The sequence below is a fragment of the Bufo gargarizans genome, chromosome 2 (assembly GCF_014858855.1).
Source record: "Bufo gargarizans isolate SCDJY-AF-19 chromosome 2, ASM1485885v1, whole genome shotgun sequence".
NCBI lineage: Eukaryota > Metazoa > Chordata > Amphibia > Anura > Bufonidae > Bufo > Bufo gargarizans.
Window position 1 is genome coordinate 565,364,861 of NC_058081.1, and position 24,715 is coordinate 565,389,575.

The 24,715-nt window shown below is 44.1% G+C and overlaps 1 protein-coding gene across 2 annotated transcripts in view; it reads left to right on the forward strand.

Moving 5' to 3' along the window:
- Positions 1–24,715, forward strand: part of LOC122928636 (excitatory amino acid transporter 2-like) — a 201,368-nt gene that overhangs the window by 84,962 nt on the left and 91,691 nt on the right. For both annotated transcript variants that reach the window (XM_044281675.1, XM_044281674.1), the window contains exon 2: positions 13,219–13,387. In XM_044281675.1, coding sequence (XP_044137610.1) covers positions 13,258–13,387 — 130 coding nt within the window. In that variant the 5' untranslated portion in view covers positions 13,219–13,257. The remainder of the gene's footprint in view (positions 1–13,218; positions 13,388–24,715) is intronic.

Consider the following 24,715-nt stretch of genomic DNA (forward strand, 5'->3'; position numbering starts at 1 on the left):
CTGCAATCCTGGTAGTTACACCAATGGGAACATTAAGTTGTCTCCCCTCAGACATTGGGGGCATATCGCTAGCATACTATTCTATACTTAGAACGAAGACCGCACACATGCGGTCGCCCTCCATTTATTTCCACGGAAACACCGAATGGCCTAGCGCTGCCTCGGCTATTTTCGGCACTCCCATAGAATTTTTTATTTTAAAGGTAGGTGCGGCACCCAGGGGAGAGCTGGCAGCCTTAGTCCTGGGGGACAAATCCAGTCAAGTGGCCCATTTTTATTTTGCAGACTTTTATCTTCTTTTATACAGGAACACATTTACTGCCCCCCAATATGGCACATGTAATGCGCTGCGCCAATTCTTTTGCCAGACCATTTTTCAAAGCCCCTTTCATATAAAAAAATGCGGCACATTTCTAAAAGCCCTGTAGGAATGGAAAAACGCGGCGTGCATTTTTTAGCCCCACCCATTGTTAAAAACCCCTCCTACATATAATAGGCCACTCCCAACAAACACTGTACAGTTGAAATTCTATTGTTGAGGCCTGTCTCTACACATCATAAGGAGAGGGGAGAGCCTGCCTGCTTCACATTATACAATAAACAGCAGCAGGCTACAGCCAGGAAGCTCCTCCGCTCTCCTCCCTCCCCAGATCCTGCTCAAGGCTTGTGGTTCTCCCCACCATCTGCCACCCACCCGTGGCCTGCTGCTCCCTTTGGCCGTCCTCACCCAGCTCTGAATGCTCCTTCTTTAAATGGCAGGGGGAGGAGCCGGAGCATCTCCTCTCCTACATAGCGCCACATACTTCTTACATCCAGTGATGTCACCTTTGTTGTAGACGTTCTCTTTCTTTATCTTCTCCAATCAGACCTCCATGATGATTTTTTAGCCATCTCCCGTCTCTGCAGAGATTGACAAACAGACATTAGTCTCCCACATTTCCATAATACTGTGCTGCAGAAACAGTGAAATACTACTACCACACAGATAGTGCCCCTGTTCAACAATTATTGGCACACCGTGCTCAAAAAAATAACTGCGCCCAGACACTAATAGTATAAAGATAATGTCCCCCAAAAATATTTGTGCTAAGCTGATACTGTGCCAGGGTGCCCCCTAAAGTAACAATGCTCCCAAAAATCCCACCAATAGAAATAATTCTCTGCCAGAGCACACTTAGTAGTAATAATGCCTCTATAGTGCCCATACTACTAATCATGTTCCTCATAGCCACCCAGTAGTAGTAAAGCTCTGCATAATACATCCTAGTAGTAATAATTCTCCTATAATATGACAGTACATGAAATACCCCTGCTTAGTGCCCGCAGTTGAGCTAATGTCCCCATAATGTATGCCAGTATAAAATACCCCTATATAGTGTCCCAGTAAATGCCCTCATAGTGTTCCTCTCCCCCTTCTCCATATTGTCCCCCATAATATGCCAGTACATTTTTTTTTCCCTTTTTAGTGCCCCAGCAGATGCTCCTATAGTGCTCATCTCCCATAATGTGCCAGTAAAAAATGCCCCTTCCTAGTGCCACCAGATGCCCCAATAGTGCTCCACTCCCCCATAGTGCCCCCAAATAATGCCCCATAGTGCCACTCTCCCCTATAGTACCTCCCATAATGTGCCAATAAAAAATACCCCCTTAGTGCCACCAGATGCCATAGTGCCCACCATAATGTGCCAATAAAAAAGGCCCCTTTAGAGCCCCCACTTCCCCATAGTGCCCCCAAATAATGCCCCTATAGTGCAAACAGATGCCCCATAGTGCTGCTCTCCCCTATAGTGCCCCCCATAGTGTTTTAATTAAAAAAAAGCCCCTTTAGAGCCCCCAGATGCCCCCATAGTGCTCCTCTCCCCCATGGTGCCCCCCATAATGTGCCAGTAAGAAATGCCCCCATAGTGCCCCCCAAAATGGGCAAGAAATAATGCCCCCAGAGTGCCACCCCCAAAAAAATGGGGCTTTAAGAAATGCCAGATGCCCCTATAGTGCCAGCTCCTCCCGCAAAGAAAAACAAAACAAAACACTAAAACTTACCTCCATAAGCAGTGATGTGATGCAGGCCTCTTCCGGCCTGTGTCCCTGCTGTATGCTGCCCGTCTCAGGCGGCGCGATGATAAAGACGCCTCTCCCTCCCCTGCCCTGCCGCACCACAGCCATCTGTATCGCTGTCCTGAGGATGAATATGGAATGGAAGCGCTCATCTCCTACTGCCCCCTACGCCGCCGGCAACTAGAACCAGGGCATCCATGTTGCATCTGTGGTTTTTACCCACGGACCGTGCTAAAAGACTGATGTGTGAATACACACATTAAATGAATGGGGACGTGTGCTGTCCGTGGAGAACACATATAGCACACGTCCCTGAAACACTGACGTGTGAATGAGGCTTAATAGGTTGGTTTTTGCACATTTAATGCTAATCCACTACCAATATACTAGCAGCTCAAGTGAATCCATACATTTGAACCCTTGCAACATGGGTACATGGACACGTGATCTCCAGTCTGACCCCAGCCAAGTGCATACTTTTCATGGTAAACAGGAAATTAGTCTCTCCTGTGTGGCTAAATGCTGTAAACTACATGATTACAAATCTCTCCTGGCAGCTCTCAGACACCTCCTCTCCCAGCTCCCACATCCGTGGTTCTTTGTATATCTCTGAGGCCTCTTGCACACAAACGTATTTTTTTCCCGTTTATGTAAAATTTTTATGCGTTCCGTATGCGGACCATATATGGAACCATTCATTTCATTGGACCCACAAAAAAATTCAGTTTTTCCCTTCTGCATAACGGACAAGGATAGTACTGTTCAGGGGCCAGCTGTTCTGTTCCGCGAAAAAAGGAATGCACACGGTCGTCATCCGTATTTTTTGCGGATCCGTTTTTTGCAGACCACAAAATACTGAAAAAGCCATACGGTCGTGTGCAAGAGGCCTGAATGCATAAAGGGGCATGCTTACTAAAGTGTTTGCACCTGTTTTAGGCTGTTTTAGGCCCCTTCACACAACTGCATTTTTGGTCCATATCTGATCTGCATTCATCAATGGGTCTGCAGAAAATGCGGACAGCACACTGTATGTCCATTCCATAGCCCTGCAAAAAAGATAGAATATGTCCTATTCTTGTCCGTTTTGCGGACAAGGATAGACATTGTTACAATGGATCTGCAAAAAAAACGGATGCAACACAGACGTCACACAGACACCATCCATATTTTTTGCGGATCCCTGTTTTGAAGACCGCAAAATACATAGTGTTATGTGAATGAACCGTTAGGTCTCATGCACACGGCCATTGCTTGGCCGTTGTGTGCATTGGGGACCGCAATTAGCAGTCCCCAATGCACGAGCAACATCCGTGTGGATTCCGCAGACGGATCCAGACCCATTTAAATTGAATGGGTCCGTGATCCATTCGCACCGAAAAAAAATAGAACATGTTCTATTTTTTTGTGGTACCGAGGCACGGAGAGAAACCCCACGGAAGCATTCAAGTGAATGGGTCCACATCCCTGATACAGGTACATGAGTGTGCATGAGGCATTAGACAGTCTTATTTATTAGACAGTCCGTAGGGTTCCGTTGTATGCTTCTGTTGTATTGCGGATCTGCAAATGTGGTCCGCAGTACCGCAACGGGCAGCACACGTTTATGTGCAGGAGGTTTAATAATATGCCTAGTCTAACTCATCAGCGATTTATTTTATTTTTTTAAATAAATACTAGGCGAGAAAAATAAGTGAGCGTAATCAATGATTTACTAAACCTTTAGATGGCGTATCCTTAGACAAGGGGGCACATTTACTAAGCTCTCCTTTTTCTCTCTCATTTTCTCCTCTCCCCCCATCATGTGCACGCATTTAGGGTTTGATTTATTATTTGCCGCACAGCTGTTCTTAACCACTTCAGCCCCGCTAGGTGAAACCCCCTTCATGACCAGAGCACTTTTTACACTTCGGCACTACACTCCTTTCACCGTTTATCGCTCGGTCATGCAACTTACCACCCAAATGAATTTTACCTCCTTTTCTTCTCACTAATGGAGCTTTCATTTGGTGGTATTTTATTGCTGCTGACATTTTTACTTTTTTTGTTATTAATCAAAATGTAACGATTTTTTTGCAAAAAAATGACATTTTTCACTTTCAGCTGTAAAATTTTGCAAAAAAAAACGACATCCATATATAAATTTTTCGCCAAATTTATTGTTCTACATGTCTTTGATAAAAAAAAAAATGTTTGGGCAAAAAAAAAAAATGGTTTGGGTAAAAGTTATAGCATTTACAAACTATGGTACAAAAATGTGAATTTCCGCTTTTTGAAACAGCTCTGACTTTCTGAGCACCTGTCATGATTCCTGAGGTTCTACAATGCCCAAACAGTAGAAAACCCCCACAAATGACCCCATTTCGGAAAGTAGACACCCTAAGGTATTCGCTGATGGGCATAGTGAGTTCATAGAACTTTTTATTTTTTGTCACAAGTTAGCGGAAAATGATGATGATTTTTTTTTTTTTCTTACAAAGTCTCATATTCCACTAACTTGCGACAAAAAATAAAAAATTCTAGGAACTCGCCATGCCCCTTACGGAATACCTTGGGGTGTCTTCTTTCCAAAATGGGGTCACTTGTGGCGTAGTTATACTGCCCTGGCAATTTAGGGGCCCAAATGTGTGAGAAGAACTTTGCAATCAAAATGTGTAAAAAATGACCGGTGAAATCCAAAAGGTGCACTTTGGAATATGTGCCCCTTTGCCCACCTTGGCATCAAAAAAGTGTCACACATCTGGTATCGCCGTACTCAGGAGAAGTTGGGGAATGTGTTTTGGGGTGTCATTTTACATATACCCATGCTGGGTGAGAAAAATATCTTGGTCAAATGCCAACTTTGTATAAAAAAATGGGAAAAGTTGTCTTTTGCCAAGATATTTCTCTCATCCAGCATGGGTATATGTAAAATGACACCCCAAAACACATTCCCCAACTTCTCCTGAGTACGGCAATACCAGATGTGTCACACTTTTTTGCTGCCAAGGTGGGCAAAGGGGCACATATTCCAAAGTGCACCTTTCAGATTTTGCAGGCCATTTTTTACACATTTTGATTGCAAAGTTCTTCTCACACATTTGGGCCCCTAAATTGCCAGGGCAGTATAACTACGCCACAAGTGACCCCATTTTGGAAAGAAGACACCCCAAGGTATTCCGTGAGGGGCATGGCGAGTTCCTAGAATCTTTTATTTTTTGTCGCAAGTTAGTGGAATATGAGACTTTGTAAGGAAAAAAGAAAAAAAAAGAAAAATCATCATTTTCCGCTAACTTGTGACAAAAAATAAAAAATTCTAGGAACTCGCCGTGCCCCTCACGGAATACCTTGGGGTGTCTTCTTTCCAAAATGGGGTCACTTGTGGCGTAGTTATACTGCCCTGGCAATTTAGGGGCCCAAATGTGTAAGAAGTACCTTGCAATCAAAATGTGTAAAAAATGGCCTGCAAAATCTGAAAGGTGCACTTTGGAATATGTGCCCCTTTGCCCACCTTGGCAGCAAAAAAGTGTGACACATCTGGTATCGCCGTACTCAGGAGAAGTTGGGGAATGTGTTTTGGGGTGCCATTTTACATATAACCATGCTGGGTGAGAGAAATATCTTGGCAAAAGACAACTTTTCCTATTTTTTTATACAAAGTTGGCATTTGACCAAGATATTTTTCTCACCCAGCATGGGTATATGTAAAATCACACCCCAAAACACATTCCCCAACTTCTCCTGAGTACGGCGATACCAGATGTGTGACACTTTTTTGCAGCCTAGATGCGCAAAGGGGCCCAAATTCCTTTTAGGAGGGCATTTTTAGACATTTGGATCCCAGACTTCTTCTCACACTTTCGGGCCCCTAAAAAGCCAGGGCAGTATAAATACCCCACATGTGACCCCACTTTGGAAAGAAGACACCCCAAGGTATTCAATGAGGGGCCTGGCGAGTTCCTAGAAATTTTTTATTTTTTGCATAAGTTAGCGGAAATTGATTTTTTGGGTTTTTTTCTCACAAAGTCTCACTTTCCGCTAACTTAGGACAAAAATTTCAATCTTTCATGGACTCAATATGCCCCTCAGCGAATACCTTGGGGTGTCTTCTTTCCGAAATGGGGTCACATGTGGGGTATTTATACTGCCCTGGCTTTTTAGGGGCCCTAAAGCGTGAGAAGAAGTCTGGAATATAAATGTCTAAAAATGTTTACGCATTTGGATTCCGTGAGGGGTATGGTGCGTCCATGTGAGATTTTATTTTTTGACACAAGTTAGTAGAATATGAGACTTTGTAAGAAAAAACAAAAACAAACAAAAAATTTCCGCTAACTTGTGCCAAAAAAAATGTCTGAATGGAGCCTTACAGGGGGGGGGGGATCAATGACAGGGGGGGTGATCAATGACAGGGGGGGTGATCAATGACAGGGGGGGGTGATCAATGACAGGGGGGGTGATCAATGACAGGGGGGTGATCAATGACAGGGGGGGTGATCAATGACAGGGGGGTAATCACCCATATAGACTCCCGGATCACCCCCCTGTCACTGATCACCCCCCCCCCCCTGTAAGGCTCCATTCAGACATCCGCATGATTTTTTACGGATCCATGGATACATGGATCGGATCCACAAAACACATGCGGACGTCTGAATGGAGCCTTACAGGGGGGTTATCAATGACAGGGGGTGATCAGGGTGATCACCCCCCTGTCACTGATCACCCCCCCTGTAAGGATCCATTCAGACATCCGCATGATTTTTTACGGATCCATGGATACATGGATCGGATCCACAAAACACATGCGGACGTCTGAATGGAGCCTTACAGGGGGGTTATCAGTGACAGGGGGTGATCAGGGTGATCACCCCCCTGTCACTGATCACCCCCCCTGTAAGGCTCCATTCAGACATCCGCATGATTTTTTACGGATCCATGGATACATGGATCGGATCCACAAAACACATGCGGACGTCTGAATGGAGCCTTACAGGGGGGTTATCAATGACAGGGGGGTGATCAGGGAGTGTATATGGGTGATCACCCGCCTGTCATTGATCACCCCCTGTAAGGCTCCATTCAGACGTCCGCATGTGTTTTGCGGATCCGATCCATGTATCCATGGATCCGTAAAAATCATGTGGACGTCTGAATGGAGCCTTACAGGGGGGTGATCAATGACAGGGGGGTGATCAATGACAGGGGGTGATCAGGGAGTGTATATGGGTGATCACCCGCCTGTCATTGATCACCCCCCTGTAAGGCTCCATTTAGACGTCCGTATGCGTTTTGCGGATCCGATCCATGTATCCGTGGATCCGTAAAAATCATACGGACGTCTGAACGGAGCCTGACAGGGGGGTGATCAATGACAGGGCGGTGATCAATGACAGGGGGGTGATCAGGGAGTTTATATGGGGTGATCATGGGTGATCAGGGGTTTATAAGGGGTTAATAAGTGACGGGGGGGGGGTGTAGTGTAGTGTAGTGTGGTGTTTGGTGCGACTGTACTGACCTACCTGAGTCCTCTGGTGGTCGATCCTAACAAAAGGGACCACCAGAGGACCAGGTAGGAGGTATATTAGACGCTGTTATGAAAACAGCGTCTAATATACCTGTTAGGGGTTAAAAAATTCGGATCTCCAGCCTGCCAGCGAGCGATCGCCGCTGGCAGGCTGGAGATCCACTCGCTTACCTTCCGTTCCTGTGAGCGCGCGCGCCTGTGTGCGCGCGTTCACAGGAAATCTCGCGTTTCGCGAGATGACGCATATATGCGTGACTGTGCGCAGGGCTGCCACCTCCGGAACGCGAATCTGCGTTAGGCGGTCCGGAGGTGGTTAAATGAGACTTTTTTGTCCGCAGTGCAGCCGTTTTACGCCTGACAGTACTTGGCAATTGTACTGCAGACTACTACCTAAAGTTATTATCTGCCAAGTGTCTATGTGGTCCAGGTTGTTTTTGCCACATCATTTACCCATGTAAGGCTGGTTTCACACGGGTGTTGCGGGAAAAGTGCAAAACATTGTCATGCGTTTTGCACTCGTGTGAGAAAAATCACGCATGTTTGGTACCCAAACCCGAACTTCTTCATAGAAGTTCGGGCTTGGGATCGGTGTTCTGTAGATTGTATTATTTTCCCTTATAACATGGTTATAAGGGAAAATAATAGCATTCTGAATACAGAATGCATAGTAAAATAGCGCTGGAGGGGTTAAAAAAATAATAATAATTTAACTCACCTTAGTCCACTTGATCGCGAAGTCGGCATCTCCTTCTGTCTTCATCTTAGCTGTGTGGAGGAACAGGACCTGTGGTGACGTCACTCCGGTCATCACATGATCCATCACATGATCTTTTACCATGGTGATGGATCATGTGACGACCGGAGTAACGTCACCACAGGTCCTGTTCCTTCAGACAGCTAAGATGAAGACAAAAGGAGATGCCGGCTTCGCAATCAACTAGACTAAGGTGAGTTAAATTATTATTATTTTTAACCCCTCCAGTGCTATTTTACTATGCATTCTGTATTCAGAATGCTATTATAAATAATAATGATGAGGTCTCCATCCCGATCGTCTCCTAGCAACACTTGCTTGCAGATGCTTGCGATTTTCAATCAACCCTATTCATTTCTATGGGGCCTGCGTTACGTGAAATACGCACAAAATAGAGCATGCTGCGATTTTCACGCAACGCATAAGTGATGCGTGAAAATCCCCACTCATGTGAACTGCCCCATAGAAATAAATGGGTCAGGATTCAGTGCGGGTGCAATGTGTTCACCTCACGCATTGCACCCGCGCGGAATTCTCGTCCGTGTGAAAGGGGCCTAAAGGCAGCCTTTGTGGGGGACAAATATTATGTCCCGTCTTTCCTGCAAGCCTTTTGTCTGCAACATATGTAATATGTCCTGGTTACTCACACAGCATGCCAGAAGTACAGAAGAAAAGCTCGCTGACAGTGCTGGCCATGCTGGTCACTGAGCATGAAGAAAGTAAAGAGATTTATTTATATATTAATATACATTTCAGTGCAGCACTGCGCTGTTAGGAAGACAATTGTCCCTTAGCATCTGAAAAAGATCGACATTTCAGCCCAAGTTTTCTATTATAAATAAAGGTTTTCCCTAAATAAAGTATATTAGACAAATTTTCCCTATCCCTGTCCCTACCCATTAGTAAAAAATATATATTATATGACAGTAAAACTTTAAGGGAGTTATTTACTAAGAGAAATACAGTATGTCTATAATAGATGTATTTCTGGCGCAGATTGTGGCGCAAAGGTTCTTTGTGTTGCAATCTGCGACTCTTCCCCGCTCATGCCAGTCTAAAAAAGTGGGCTTGGCGTGAGCGGGGAAAGTGGATGTCTGGCAGGCCTGTCTCATTCAGCATTTTCTATACCTGTTTTAGGCCTCATACAAACGGCCGATGTTTGGGTCCGCATCCGAGACGCCGTTTTTGCTCCAACAAGGGAGCTGGCGTAGATATAGAAGCGGCTGTGGATTACCCGAAATCATGTAGAGGTCGGCGCCTTTACATAACTTCGCGGATCCATCACCAGCCTTATTAAGACCGGTGTCTAAAATGCTAGTCTTAATAAATGACCCCCTATGTTTATTAGACAAAAAGCTGTTTGAAAGATTACATTGTAGAACACATCTGAAAAAAGCCGAATGCACACGGCTGTTTTTCACGGCCGTGAGCGGTCTGTGGAACCGCGGCCTGGATTCCTGTTGAGAGCAGGAGCGCACGGCGTCATTGGTTGCTATGACGCCGTGCGCTCCCTGCTGCCGCCACAGTACAGTAATACACTGGTATAGATCATACCAGTGTATTACTGTATTGCGGCAGCAGGAGCGCATGGCGTCATAGCAACCAATGACGCCGTGCGCTCCTGCTCTCAACAGGAATCCAGGCCGCGGTTCCACAGACCGCTCACGGCCGTGAAAAACAGCCGTGTGCATTCGGCCAAAGTGCCAAAAAAATCTCAATTGTGCCAGAAAATCCTACACATGTGGACAAAAAAATATGCCACCACAAGAGTTTTGTAGTTTTAAGCCACTTTGTATGCCAAAAAAGGACAGACAAATACGCGCACATGTTAAATGTCTCTTCAAAACAGGTGTACCTAAGCGTGCCTTAAAAATTTGCTGTAAAAATCTGAAAATGGTGTAGGTGTTGCACACACAAGAAAACAGGTGCAACAATGTTAATAAATTGTGCGGACACAAAAAATAAGGGTATAAAAGAGACAATATGACAAAAAAGTGGCGCAGACACTTTAGTTAATGTGCCCCAGGTGTGTGCTGTGTGCAGATGCTTGATAACTCTAGTGCTTTTATTAAGACCGGGGTCTAAAATAATAATAAATAAAAAATTGACAACTGGAAACTGGCTTAGTTGCTCCTAGCAAACAATCAGATTCCACCTTTCATTTTTTAGAGCTCCTTTGGAAAATGAAAAGTCTCATTCTGATTGGTTGCTATGGGCAAGTAAGTCAGTTTTCCTTTCCACCAGTTTTGATAAAACTTCCCCATTGTCAATTATTTTTTGGATTATTATTTTAGACACCGGTCTTAATAATATTATGGTATTAATGAGCAGGCACTCTAATTATGGGTACATGGAGGACAATTTATTATTTAAAAATATATATATAAAAATATATAGACATAAAGCAATCACAATGTTCATATAAAAATCACAATGTTCATAAAAATGATTAAATATCCATAGAAATAGTATTAGCAGCAATAGCAATGGTTAATATCAATAATGGTAGTAACAGTTTAAGGATATCAGCAATATTACAATGAATATACAAATAAAAATTAAAATAGAAAGCAGGAACAACCGGTCTTAATAACCCCTGAGCAGCAGGGCCTCTACATAACTTTGGCGCATCCACCGACAGTCTAAATCTATGTCCGCTCCCTTGATGGCGTAGATTTAAAGTTACTACGCCAAAAAGCACAAAATGATAAATGAGATTGGCCTGGCGGTCTGCCCCCTTCCCTGCCCATGCCACAATCCCATTTTTAGACCTGGCGTGAGGGTGCATTCACACGTGGCAGATTTTGTTGCACAATTTTCTGCAACTGAAAATCAGTTCCATTCACTTTAAGGCCTCATGCACACGGTCCGCAAACGGCGGGTCGGCAATCCAGGGCCGCTGGCCGTGTGCACCCTGCAACGCAGAACGGAGTCACGGAACGGAACACTGGAAGCACTACGGAGTGCTTCCGTGGGCTTTCTTTGTGTGGTTCCGCACCGCAAAAATTATGACATGTCATATTTTTTTCCGGTGCGGACATACCACGGACCCATTCAACTTGATTGGGTTCCAGCCCACTGCACAGACAATTGCGGTCCCCAATGCACAGAACGGCCGCACAATGGCTGTGTGCATGAGGCCTAATGGAGCTTGCAGAAATCAATGTGCTTGCTGCACCATTCAGAATGAATGGAACAGATTTTGAGGCGCAGAAAATTTTGTAACTAAATCTGCCACATGTGAAGGAATTCTGAGCACGGAAAAGTCACAACAGATATATGCCAGAAAACTGGCGTATTTCAGTTAGTAAATGACCCCCAGAAATGTGGGGGAATATTGGTTCAAAATCTCATATCTAACCATTAAAGCCACCTGCACACAGGTGCGGATGAACGCACATACGATCTACACAAATTTCCGTGTGGATTTATGTTCTACTATAATTTTTGCACCAAAATCCGCAATATCTGCGTATTTGATGCCGTTTTTCTGCAGATCTCACCCTTCCATTGAAAAGGGTGAAATCCGCAGCTAAAACCACAAACATAATTGACATGCTTTAAAATGTGAAAAATGCAATGCACTTCAAATTCCACATGAAACAAATCTGCAAAATGTACATGAGATTAGTGTAATATCATACAAGTTGCTGATACTGTAATACAATGCAGTTTTTCTGCACAGGAAAAACGCACTTGAATGGATCCACAATCCGGAAGGTTCGGTGCAGAACAGAGGCACGGAAACCCACTGAAGCACTACGGAGGGCAGCTGTGGGGTTTCTGTCTGTGCTCCCGCACCTCCAAAAAATAGTGTATGCACTACTTTTTTGCGGTGTGGACAGACCACAGATGGACCCATTCAAGTTGAATAGATCTGAAACCGTCTGCGAAATCTGCACAGATGTTGCCCGTGCATTGGGACTGCAAATTACGGTCCCCAGTGCATAGGAAGGCCAATCAACAGCCGTGTGCATGAGGCCTTAAGGTATCTAATATTCTCTAGGTCAGTGATGGCCAACCTCCGGCACTCCAGCTGTGGAGAAACTACGACTCCCAGCATGCTTCATTCATTTCTATGGTGTTCTGAGAACAGTCATGCAAGTGTGCATCTTGGGTGTCATAGTTTTACCACAGCTGGAGTGCTGGAGGATAGCCACGACAGGCCCAGGTGTTATTCATGTATGGTGTGGCTTTTGAAAGTCGCTGATCTAATGATTTAAAAAGTCTCATTCTCCCCAGAAAAGTAGCAAATATGCTTTAGGCCTCTTGCACACGGCCGCTGTGGGTCTGTTCCGTGGATTGGGGGCCTCAATTTACGGTCCCCAATGCACAGACCCATTAAACTTGAATGGGTCCGTGATCCGTCCGCACTGCAAAAAATAGAACACTCCGTAGTGCTTCCGTCGGGCTTCCGATCCATACTTCCGTTCCGCTTCTCCATGATTGAGGACCCGCAATACGGCCACGGGCACACAACGGCCTTGTGCAATAGGCCTTAAAAAGTCGCTAAATAAACTGAGTTTAATTTTGCGACTTTTAAACTTGAACAGAGCTTTAACAGATCCGACTAATCGCAGCTACATACGCCTGCCAGGAGCTGGCAGAGTTTTGCACATGTATACTAGACGTTAAAAAGGTGCAATTGCATAAATCGCACTAGTCCACTGACGAAACAGCTTGATCTCCGAAACACACGGAAAAATAAAACATTCCCAAATACGATGTAAAGTCTAAGACAAGGTGCAAACCTAACAATAAATGCGATTAAATAGAAAAGTTTTCCCAACACAGATAAAATATGACTAAAACAAACGCAATACCTCTTGATAAATGTGATACAGCTTCAGAGAGTGAGGTTAGGACATCAATATAACGTGCATGAAATTAATTTCTTCTCTTCTTTCAGGTTGTGCCCTGGCTGCTGCCGTTGGCTCATTAACCTAGGATGACGAATCACATTGAAGTTCCCATTTCTGATGGACACCATATAAGTCTGGAACAGTTTCCGAAACCATGCTGGACAAAACACTGTAGCTGGCTCAGACGTAATCTTCTATTAATTTTAACAATAGGTGGTAAGTGTATTTTGTTATAGTAGTTTTTTTTTAAAGATTATCATTTATATATTATTTAGTCTGTCAATAATGTATGGCAATGGAAGAACATAGCTACATTTTCGTCCCAAAAAATAGCTCCACTCTTATCCTTGGGCCATTTGTGGTACTGCAGCTCAGCCATATTTAAGTGAATAAAACTGAGGTGGTCATCTATTAAGAAATATACAACACTTTTTGGCATATTTAAGGTGCAGATTTTGTCCCAAAGGGATTTTGAGGCAAAATCTGCGACTTTTCCCCAGCTCACGCCACTTTTATGAGGTGGAGAGGGCCGGGAATAGGGTGGGCCGACTGTCCCATCTCATGTACCATTTTCAATGCCAGTTTATGACATGGAAAATGGTCTTAAGCTAAGCCAGCTGGTGGAACCAGTCGCCAAAGTTATGTAGAGCCCTGCGCCTCTACATATCTTTGGTGCATCCGCCGCCAGCGCACGTACAGTATAAATCACCTTTCTTAATAAATGACCCCCTGAGTTTCAACCACTGTTGTTTTTCAATATTTTAGAACTAAGGGGGTCATTTATTAAGACTGGCACTTAAGACACTGGTATTAATAACCCCTTGAGCTGGCCGTGGTTTCATCGAAGTTATGTAGAGCCGCTGGCCTCTCCATAACTTTGGCGCATCCAGCGCCAGTCCTAAATGTAAGCCAAGCTTCCTAGCCTAAAACAAGTGTAGAAAATAATGAATGAGATGGGCCTGTCCCCTTCACCGCCCACACCATACCCACTTTCTTAGACCTAGGACGAGTGGGAAAAAGTCACAGATTGTGGCGCAAATAACCTTTGCGCCGCAATCTGCGAAAGATATACGCTAGAAAACCGGTGTATTTAATGTAGTAAATGACCCCCTAAATATTTTAGAACTAAAATAAGGCTTAATTGACAGATCCTGGGGCTGCTGTGTGGCTTTTCTAGTCCAGGCTAATCGGTTTCAGGACAGAATGGGGCACATTTATTAATACCAAGGGTTTAGATGCCGGCACTGCTGGTGAAAGCGCCAAAGTTACGTAGAGACACAAGCCTCTACATAACATTGTCACTTCCTTCAGCAGGATGTGCAACAATCTCAAATCTATGCCAGCTTCCTGGCTGGCAAAGATTAAAGTCATTTTGTAAAACAATTTAGAATTAGAAAAACATGTCAGGTACACTGTTCTGATTGTGACAAATGGAATTTTTATAAATCAATATTGAAAATATTTTTTGAAAAAATTGCGTAATTGGACAAAGTCCATCAATATCAGCCACCACTGTGGAGAAATATTCCCACAAAGACAATACCCACAGAGTGCCACCACCAGCAGCATTGACATTTCTGCCAGCTCAGCAGCAGCGTCGGCATCACCCACCTCCAAGCTATAGTTTTGTACTAAAAAATGCACGATTCAACAGAGGCCATTACAATTAGAGATAGCCTTGCACTTCACCTGGCGGTCATTTTGTGCCAAAGTTTGCGCGTTTGCGATTTGCCGAACATGTGAACATATGACGATATCCGCCGGCATATCTTGAGGCCTGCGAGATACCTGCTTCCACAAAATACTGATTAATGTGTTTGATATACTTGCTTCCACAAAATATTGATTGAGGGCTGCAATATACCTGCTTCCGCAAAATACTTATTAAGGGCATAGATATTCCTGCTTCCACAAAATACTGATTGAGGGCTGCGATATACCTGCTTCCACAAAATACTTATTAAGGGGATTGATATACCTGCTTTCACAAAAAACTGATTGAGGGCTGCGATATACCTGCTTCCAAAAAATACTGGTGAAAGGGGATTGATATATCTGCTTCCACCAAATATTGATTTAGGCCAGCGAGATACCTTCTTCCACAAAATACTGATTTAAGTGGATTGATATACCTGCTTCCATAAAATATTGATTGAGGTCTGCGATATACCTGCTTCCACAAAATACTGATTAAGGGGATTGATATACCTGTATAGCGGTCAGAGGAGGGAGAAACCGCAAAGCAGGATTCAAGTACAGTACAGCGGACAACGAGACTGAAGCAAAAAACAGCTTTATTACAGAACCAGATATAACTGCCGAAAAATTAATAGTAAAAACAGGTTTACACAGATTACATGAACACGAGTTAGAATAAATGCGTTCCACAGTATACACATACGAGTCCAGGCTACCCAGGGGACGCTTCTACAACGCACTGACTAAGTCCCTGACTCTATAACCTATCACAGATAAGCACCGGTGCCACTCACAGTTCTGCAGATTCTCCTTGATACCATAAGATGCAGTCTGGCTCCAAGTCCGGTCGCTTGCTTGTTTGTCTTTCTCTCTCTCTGGTTACAGCAGATGCAGATCTTCTTCAGCTCTGGCAGGAAGGATCCGGCTTGTAGTGGTCTCTGATACACAGTCCCACTCCTCTGTAAAACACTGTGCAGTCTCTTTCTCTGGGCCACAGCTGCAGCACTTCAGTTCAGAGTCTATCTTGGCCTGTCTCCAGCACAGCCAGCTTCTCAGGACTCCATCAGTCAGGCTCCATGTCCCATCACTAGCCTTTACTTGGCTCCTAACATGGCAGCCATCCTCTCACAGCTCTCAGGGCACTCCCACCTCTAGCCAGGACTCCAACCCTGGGAACTTCTGTCTCCTTCTATCTCTTCTGTATCTCAGAAACAGTTCAGCTTCCTCTTTCTCAGAGCCACAGTGACCTCTAGTGTCTGAAATAAGTCATTAAAGTCATGTGCACCATGTTGTAGATATCTGTGCAAAGAAGAGTATTCTAGGGCCTGACTCTTACACCTGCTTCCACAAAATATTGATTGAGGCCTGCGATAACCCTGCTTCCACAAAATACTGATTAAGGGATTTTATATACCTGCTTCCACAAAATATTGATTGAGGCCTGCATTGATTGAGGCCACAAAATATTGATTAAGGGTAGGTTTGAGCAAACCCAAACTTTAGGATTTTTGGACCCCGTAACAAATCCGAACTTTTCTGCTAAAGTTTTGGTTCGAGTTTGGTGTTCGGGGAGTCAATGGCACTTTTTGAAAGGGTTCAGAGCCAATCAACAAGCGTTTAACTCGTGTGCCCTTAGAAGCCATCACAGCCATGCATACTAATGGCCTGGCTGTGATTGGCCAGTGCAGCATGTGACCCATCCTCTGTATAAGCTGGAGTCACGTAGCGCTGCACGTCACTCTGCTCTTACTAGTATACAGCTAGGATGCTGCTGCTGTGAGGGAGAGAATAGGAAAGAATTTGTTATCAGAAGTGCTTGTTAACTCAGAGATTTACAGCGATTTTGTTCTGTGGGTGCAGTGCACCATTATTTTACCCTGCCCTGAGCCCAGTGACACAGAAAAAGAACTTTTATCCGTCTGTTAGTTAGGTGGGCGTCGGCAGACATTTTGTGTAAGTTCAGTGTACCAGCACAGCATATGTGCATTTGCGACAGTCAAATACAAGGTTTAAATACTGCAGTTATATTCAGTGTTTAAAAAAACACCCATTTTTTGCAAGACCCTACATCTGGGGCCTTTGCTGCATTTGTCACAGTGAAATACAAGCTTTAAATTCTTTTAATTATATAATGGGTTTAAAAAACACCTATTTTGGGCAAGATAATACATTTGAGGCATTTGCTGCATTTCTAGCATTCCAATACAAGTGTTAGATACTGCTGTTATATTCTGGGTTTAAAAAACACCCATTTTTTGCAAGAGCGTACATCTGGGGCCTTTGCTGCATTTGTCACAGTGAAATACAAGCTTTAAATACTGTAATTATATACTGGGTTTAAAAAAAACACATTTTTTTTTGCAAGATAATACATTTTGGGTGCTTTGCTGAATTTGTGATAGTCAAGTACAAACTTTAAATACTGCAGTTATATTCTGGGTTTGAAAAAAAACACCCAATTTTTGCAATACCCTTTATCTGGGGCCTTTGCTGCATTTGTCAAAGTGAAATACAAGCTTTAAATAATGGAATAATATTCTGGATTTTAAAAAACACCCTTTTTTGCAAGACCCTACATCTGGGGCCTTTGCTGCATTTATCACAGTGAAATACAAGCTTTAAATACTGCAATTATATACGTGGTTTAAAAAACACCCATTTTGTGCAAGATGATAAATTCACGGCCTTTGCTGCTTTTCTGGCAGTCCAATACAAGTTTTAGATACTGCTGTTATATTCTGGGTTAAAAAAAAACACCCATTTTGGGCAAGATAATACATTTGTGGCCTTTGCTGCATTTCTGGCAGTCAAATACAAGTGTTATATACTGCTGTTATATTCTGGGTTTAAAAAAAGCACTCATTTTTGCAATACCCTACATCTGGGGCCTTTGCTGCATTTGTCACAGTGAAATACAAGCCTTAAATACTGCAATTATATACTGGGTTTAAAAAACACACACACATTTTTTGCAAGATAATACATTTTGGGTCCTTTGCTGAATTTGTGAAAGTCAAATACAAATTTTAAATACTGCAGTTCTATTCTGGGTTTAAAAAAACACACATTTTTTGTAATACCCTACATCTGGGGCTTTTGCTGCATTTCTGACAGTGAAATACAAGCTTTAAATACTGCAAATATACTGTGTTTAAAAAACACCCATTTTTTTCAAGACAATACATTTTGGGTCCTTTGCTGAATTTGCGACAGTGAAATACAATCTTTTAAATACTGCAATTATATACTGGGTTTTAAAAAACACATTTTGGGCAAGATAATAAATTTGCATCCTTTGCTGCATTTCTTGCAGTCCAATACAAGTGTTATATACTGCAGTTATATTCAGGGTTTAAAAAAAACACAATTTTTTTGTAATTCCCTACATCTGGGGACTTTGCTGCATTTGTCACAGTGAAATACAAGCTTTAAATACTGCAATTATATTCTGGGTTTAAAAAAACACCCATTTTTTGCAGGACCCTACATCTGGGGCCTTTGCTGCATTTCTGACAGTGAAAAACAAGCTGTAAAAACTGCAACTATATACTGGGTTAAAAAAAAAAACATTTTTTGCAAAATAATACATTTTGGGTCCTTTGCTGAATTTGTGACAGTCAAAAACAAGCTTTAAATACTGCAATTATATACTGGGTTTAAAAAAATATATATATATTTTGCAAGATAATACATTTTGGGTCCTTTGCTGAATTTGTGACAGTCAAATACAAACTTTAAATACAGCAGTTATATTCTGGGTTTAAAAAACACACACAAATTTTATGCAAGATAATACATTTTGGGTCCTTTGCTGAATTAGTGACAGTCAAATACAAACTTTAAATACTGCAATTATATACTGGGTTTAAAAAACACAAATTTTTTGCAATACCCTACATCTGGGGCCTTTGTTGCATTTCTGACAGTGAAATACAAGCTTTAAATGCTGCAATTATATACTGTGTTTAAAAAACACCCATTTTTTGCAAGACAATACATTTTGGGTCCTTTGCTGAATTTGTGACAGTGAAATACAAGCTTTAAATACTGCAATTATATACTGGGTTTAAAAAAACACCTATTTTGGGCAAAAAAAAAATTTGGGGCCTTTGCTGCATGTCTGGCATTCCATTACAAGTGTTAGATACTGCTGTTATATTCTGGGTTTAGAAAAACACCCATTTTGGGCAAAATAATAAATTTGCATCCTTTGCTGCATTTCTTGCAGTCCAATACAAGTGTTATATACTGCAGTTATATTCGGGGTTTAAAAAAAAAAATTTTTTTTGTAATTCCCTACATCTGGGGACTTTGCTGCATTTGTCACAGTGAAATACAAGCTTTAAATATTGCAATTATATTCTGGGTTTTAAAAAAAACACCCATTTTTTTTTTTTTTTTGCAATACCCTACATCTGGGGCCTTTGCTGTATTTATTACAGTGAAATACAAGCTTTAAATTAGGGATCGACCGATTATCGGATTTACCGATATTATCGGCCGATATTCAGGATTTTGAACGTTATCGGTATCGGCATCTATTTTGCCGATATTCCGATAACGTCCTGGGAACACAGATCGCGCTGCTGACAGCGCTCTCCGTGTTCCCTCAGCAGCAGCACAGAGGAGAAGGAGCAGTGTCTCCTCCCCCTGTGCTGCTGCTGCCGCTCCAGCCAATGGGAGGACAGGGGACAAGAGGAGGGGAGGAGCTATGGCCACTGCGCCACCAATGAAGCTTAATCTCACATTAATTCATATACAGGAGGCGGGAGCTGCAGGATCACATAGCCGGCTCCCGGCCTCTATGAGCTGTAGCTGCGATCTGCGGTAGTTAACTCCTCAGGTGCCGCGGATCGCAGCTACTGCTCATAGAGGTCGGGAGACGGCTATGTGATCCTGCAGCCAGCTCCCGCCTCCTGTATATGAATAAATTAGAGATTAAGCTTCATTGGTGGCGCAGTGCGCCCCCCCAAGCCCCCCAGTATCAGACATTGGTGGCGCAGTGCGCCCCCCTCCCCCCCCCAATATTAGGCATTGGTGGCGCAGTGCGCCTCCCCCCCAAGCCCCCCCAGTATTAAGCATTGGTGGCGCAGTGCGCCCCCCCCTCCCCCCCCAGTATTAAACAGTGGTGCGCCCCCCCCCACCCCAGTCGCAGTGCGCCCCCCACAGGATCCCCTCTCCCCTGCTCCTCCGATCGGAGCCCCAGCAGTGTAATGCTGGGGCTCCGATCGGTTACCATGGCACCCAGGACGCTATTGAAGCCCTGGCTGTCATGGTAAGCTCCATGCTGCTGTGTGCACAAAGCACACAGCAGCAGGGACAGTGTGAGCTCCTATTCACCCTGATAGAGCTCTATCAGGGTGAATAGGACAAGGGTTCTAGTCCCTAAGGGGGCTAAAAGTTAGTTAAAAAAAAAAAAAAAAGTAATAAAAATAAAAACACCAAAATATTAAATATAAATGAAAAAGAAAGATTTACAAAAAAAATAAAAATACACATTAACAATAAACATACATTTTCAGCAGATTTGTGGGAATTTTAATTTTTTTTTCAAAAATGAAAATTCCCAGAATATCGGTATAAATTATCGGCTATCGGCTTGAAAGTTCACAAATTATCGGTATCGGTATCGGCCCTAAAAAATCAATATCGGTCGATCCCTACTTTAAATACTGCAATTATCTTCTGGGTTTAAAAAAAACACTCATTTTTTGCAAGACCATACATCTGGGGCCTTTTCTGCATTTCTGACAGTGAAATACAAGTGTTAAATACTGCAGTTATATTCTGGGTTTAAAAAACACCCATTTTGGGCAAGATAATAAATTTGCGGCCTTTACTGCATTTCTGGCAGTCCAATACAAGTGTAAGATAATGCTGTTGTATTCTGGGTTTAAAAAAACACCAATTTTGGGCAAGAGCCTTTGGTGCATTTCTGGACGTCAAATACAAGTATTATATACTGCTGTTATATTCTGGGTTTAAAAAAAAACACCAATTTTTGCAATACCCTACATCTGGGGCCTTTGTTGCTTTTTTCACAGTGAAATACATGCCTTAAATACTGCAATGATATACTGGGTTTTAAAAAACACCCATTTTTTGCAAGACCCTACATCTGGTGCTTTTTCTGCATTTGTCACAGTCAAATACAAGCGTTAGATACCGCTGTTATATTCTGGTTTAAAAAAAACACCCATTTTGTGCAAGACACTACATCTGGGGCCTTTGCTGCATTTGTCACAGTCAAATACAACCAGTCAATACTGCAGTTACATTGTTGGTTGACAAATTAACATTTTTTGTGACCGTGAAGTAATTGTATAAAATTGCCTGTCACACTGTTGTGTGACATCAAAAAAAAAATCATCTTTATGATTTTGGCACTGCCTTACCCTCAGATAACTTAATTGTCGACTATTGACGGTTACATTGTCACATGACATAAACTATCTGTTAGTTTGGTGGGTGAACGCAAAGAATGAGGAGAGTGTCAAATAAGGGACGTGGCTCCTGTCATGGTGCTGCTGATGAAGCTTCTGTTGCAGGGAGAGGACGTGGTCGATCTGTGCCAGCTACACACAGAAGTGAAACACCTTCCTCAGGTGCGAGAACCTTCAGCATTATATGGTCGGGCCTAATGCGGCTCATCGAATGGTGAGTCCACAACAAGTACATGCGATAGTAGATTGGGTTGCTGACAGTGCCTCCAGTTCCTTCATATTGTCTCCCACCCAGTCTCCTGCTGAAAGATCAGAGTTGTCACCAGCAGCCGATGTCCATCAGTCTTTCACCTCACCCCCTTGCAAATCAGCCAAGCAGTCTGAGCCACAAGTCATGCAGCAGTCTCTTTTGCTTTTTGATGACTCTGCTAGCAGGGTTTCCCAGTGCCATCCACATAGCCCTGCCCCAGAAGTGGCACCGATGGCCATCCACTTATGTTTCAGGATGAGTACATGGGAGGACCACCGCAGCACATCTCGGATGATGACGAAACACAGTTGCCAACTGCTGCGGCTTTCTGCAGTGTGCAGACCGACAAGAAGGGCAGGTGTGAAAACTGGGTGGAAGATGATGTGGAGGACGATGAGGTCCTCGACCCCACATGGAATCAAGGTCATGCGAGTGACCTGTCTAGTTCGGAGGAAGAGGAGGTGGTCGCACAGAGTCACCAGCACAGCAGAAGAGGAAGCAGGGTGCAAGAGCGGAGCGGCCGTCCCCTAGACAGTACTCCTGCTACTGCCCACCGCAGCAAGGGACCAAGAACACCAAAGCCAGCTCCAAGGGGTTCCCCAGCGTGGCAGTTCTTCAGACAATGTGATGACAACAAGACACGAGTAGTTTGTACGCTGTGCAATCAGAGCCTGAAGCGAGGCATAAACGTTCTCAACCTGAGCACATCCTGCATGACCAGGCATCTAAGTGCAAAGCACGAGCTGCAGTGGAGTAGACACCTCAAAAACCAAGAAAGCTCTCTGGCTCCTCCTGCTTCCTCTTCTGCTGCAGTCCCGGCTTCTTCATCCCCCTCTGGAGTGACAGTGGCACCCAGAAACAGAGGATCTGCCAGCAACGCCACCACCTGGGTCAACAAGCATCTCCACAATGTCCCATGGAAGCGTTCAGCTGTCTATCTCTCAAACAATGGAGCGAAAGAGGAAGTACCCCCCTACCCACCAGTGATCCCTGGCCCTGAATTTCAGCATTTCAAAATTACTGGCCTTTAAAATGCTGTCATTCCGTCTGTTATGTTATGTTATGTTACTAAGTCCTTGTATAGCGCTCTAGAGGAACTCAATCCGATCGAAGCGCTTGTCGACGGCTATATTGGTGGGCCCCTACGTCATCCTACACAAAAAGCCAGGTCTTAACCAACTTCCTAAATTCCAGGTAATTTGATGTTGTTCTAATGTGTTCTGGGAGGGAGTTCCAGATCTTGGGGGCCAATACTGAGAAACGTCTGTCCCCCCTTGTCTTGAGGCGGGTTCTTGGCACCGACAGAAGGGAGGCTGAGGTGGATCTCAGTTCTCTAGGAGGATGGTGACGTGTTATCTTTTTTTGCAGGTAGATGGGACCTGTTTTGTAGAGAGCTTTGTGTGTTAAGCAGCACAGCTTAAACTGCACTCTCTCTTTCACTGGGAGCCAGTGGAGTTCCCTGCGTGCTTTTGTGACAGAATCTGTCCAGTCTAGTTTCTTGATGAGCCGGATGGCTCTGTTTTGACAGTGTTGCAGAGCTCCCAGATCTTTCTCTGGCAGCCCCGCATACATTGCATTACCATAGTCCAGGTGGGAGTTGACTAGAGCTCCCACCACGACCTGTCTGCATGTGTTGGGGAGAAACGGTAGGGCTTTTTTTAGAAGGAATAGGGCGAAGTTTGCTTTCCGTATTACTTCTTTAATCTGGGGACGGAGGCTCATTTCTTGATCCAAGATTATCCCCAGACTCTTTGCTTGTGTGGCGATGGCAACGTTTTCCCCAAAGATAGACGGGGCGGCAGCCTCAGGTGTTTTATGTAGTGCAATAAGCTCAGTCTTGGTCGGGTTGAGTTTGAGGTGGTTATGTGCTAGCCAGTTCCTGGCCTTATTTAGTCCTTCTTGCGTGAGCTTGTAGTCATCAGCGGATTTCGATACTCTCAAAAGGATCTGTGTATCGTCCGCATAAGACTCATAGCTGATGTTATACTCCTTCAGAATAGCGAGCAGAGGTCGGACATATATGTTAAAGAGTAATGGCGAGAGGGGAGATCCCTGAGGGACTCCCCACTCCACCTTCTCGTCTGTTGGAGACAGAGTTTTAAAAGCCTTATGGTAGTGGATGTCCGACAGTACGTCGTGCCCAGCTGCCGCTACTTTTCCAGGCGAGCCATCCCTTCCCTGCACAACCAAATGTGGGACAAAATCAGGTGTGCACTGCGCAACGCCATCTGTGGCAAGGTCCACCTAACTATGGATACGTGGACCAGTAAGCACAGTCAGGGACGTTATATCTCCCTAACAGAACACTGGGCAAATGCAGTGGCGGCTGGGCCTGAGGCGGATAGCAGTTTGGCGCATGTACTTCTACCACCAAGGATTTCAGGGCGCTTCTCTTTACCTCCTGTTGCTTCCACCTCCTACTCCACTTCCTCATCCTCTACCGCCTCCTCATCCGGTCAGCGTAACACCTTCACCATCAACTTCAGCAAAGCCAGGGGTAAACGACAGCAGGCAGTTTTAACCACCTCCCGACCGCTGTACGCACCGATGCGTCCGGGAGGTGGTTGTTTAGTTCCTCCTGGACGCATCGGCGCGTCCTCTCGCGAGACGCGAGATTACGTCACAGCCGGCCCGCGCATGCGCATCGCGGGCCGGCATTTCGCAGCAGAGTATTTCGTCAGCAGCCTGCCGGCCACGATCATTGGCTGGCAGGCTGCTGATTTTCAAAAAAACCAATCAGCAGCCATATAACCCCACATATTAGTAAATATGATGGGGTTATATGGCTGCTGTGCTCCTCTGCTCCTTCTTTTGGTCGGTTGGTTCCAGCAGAGGAGCAGAGGAGCACATCATTACTGTGAGTACCCACCACACCACATTTAGCCCCCAGATCACCCCAATTAACCCTTTGATCACCCCTTTTATCCCCCCCTGTCAATCACTAGTGAAAGGAAAAAAGTGATCAGTGCAAACTGTCACTTTTTTTTTTCACTGGTATTGACCGTTAGGTTTCAGTATAGTTTAGGCCCCTTGGTTAGGTAGTTTAGGGATCGGTTAGCGCCCAGCCCACCGCACCGCAGTCCGTTATTCGCTGATTAGCGTATCGCTAATCAGCATTTGTACTTTTATAGTATCTGGAAGTGATCAAAACTG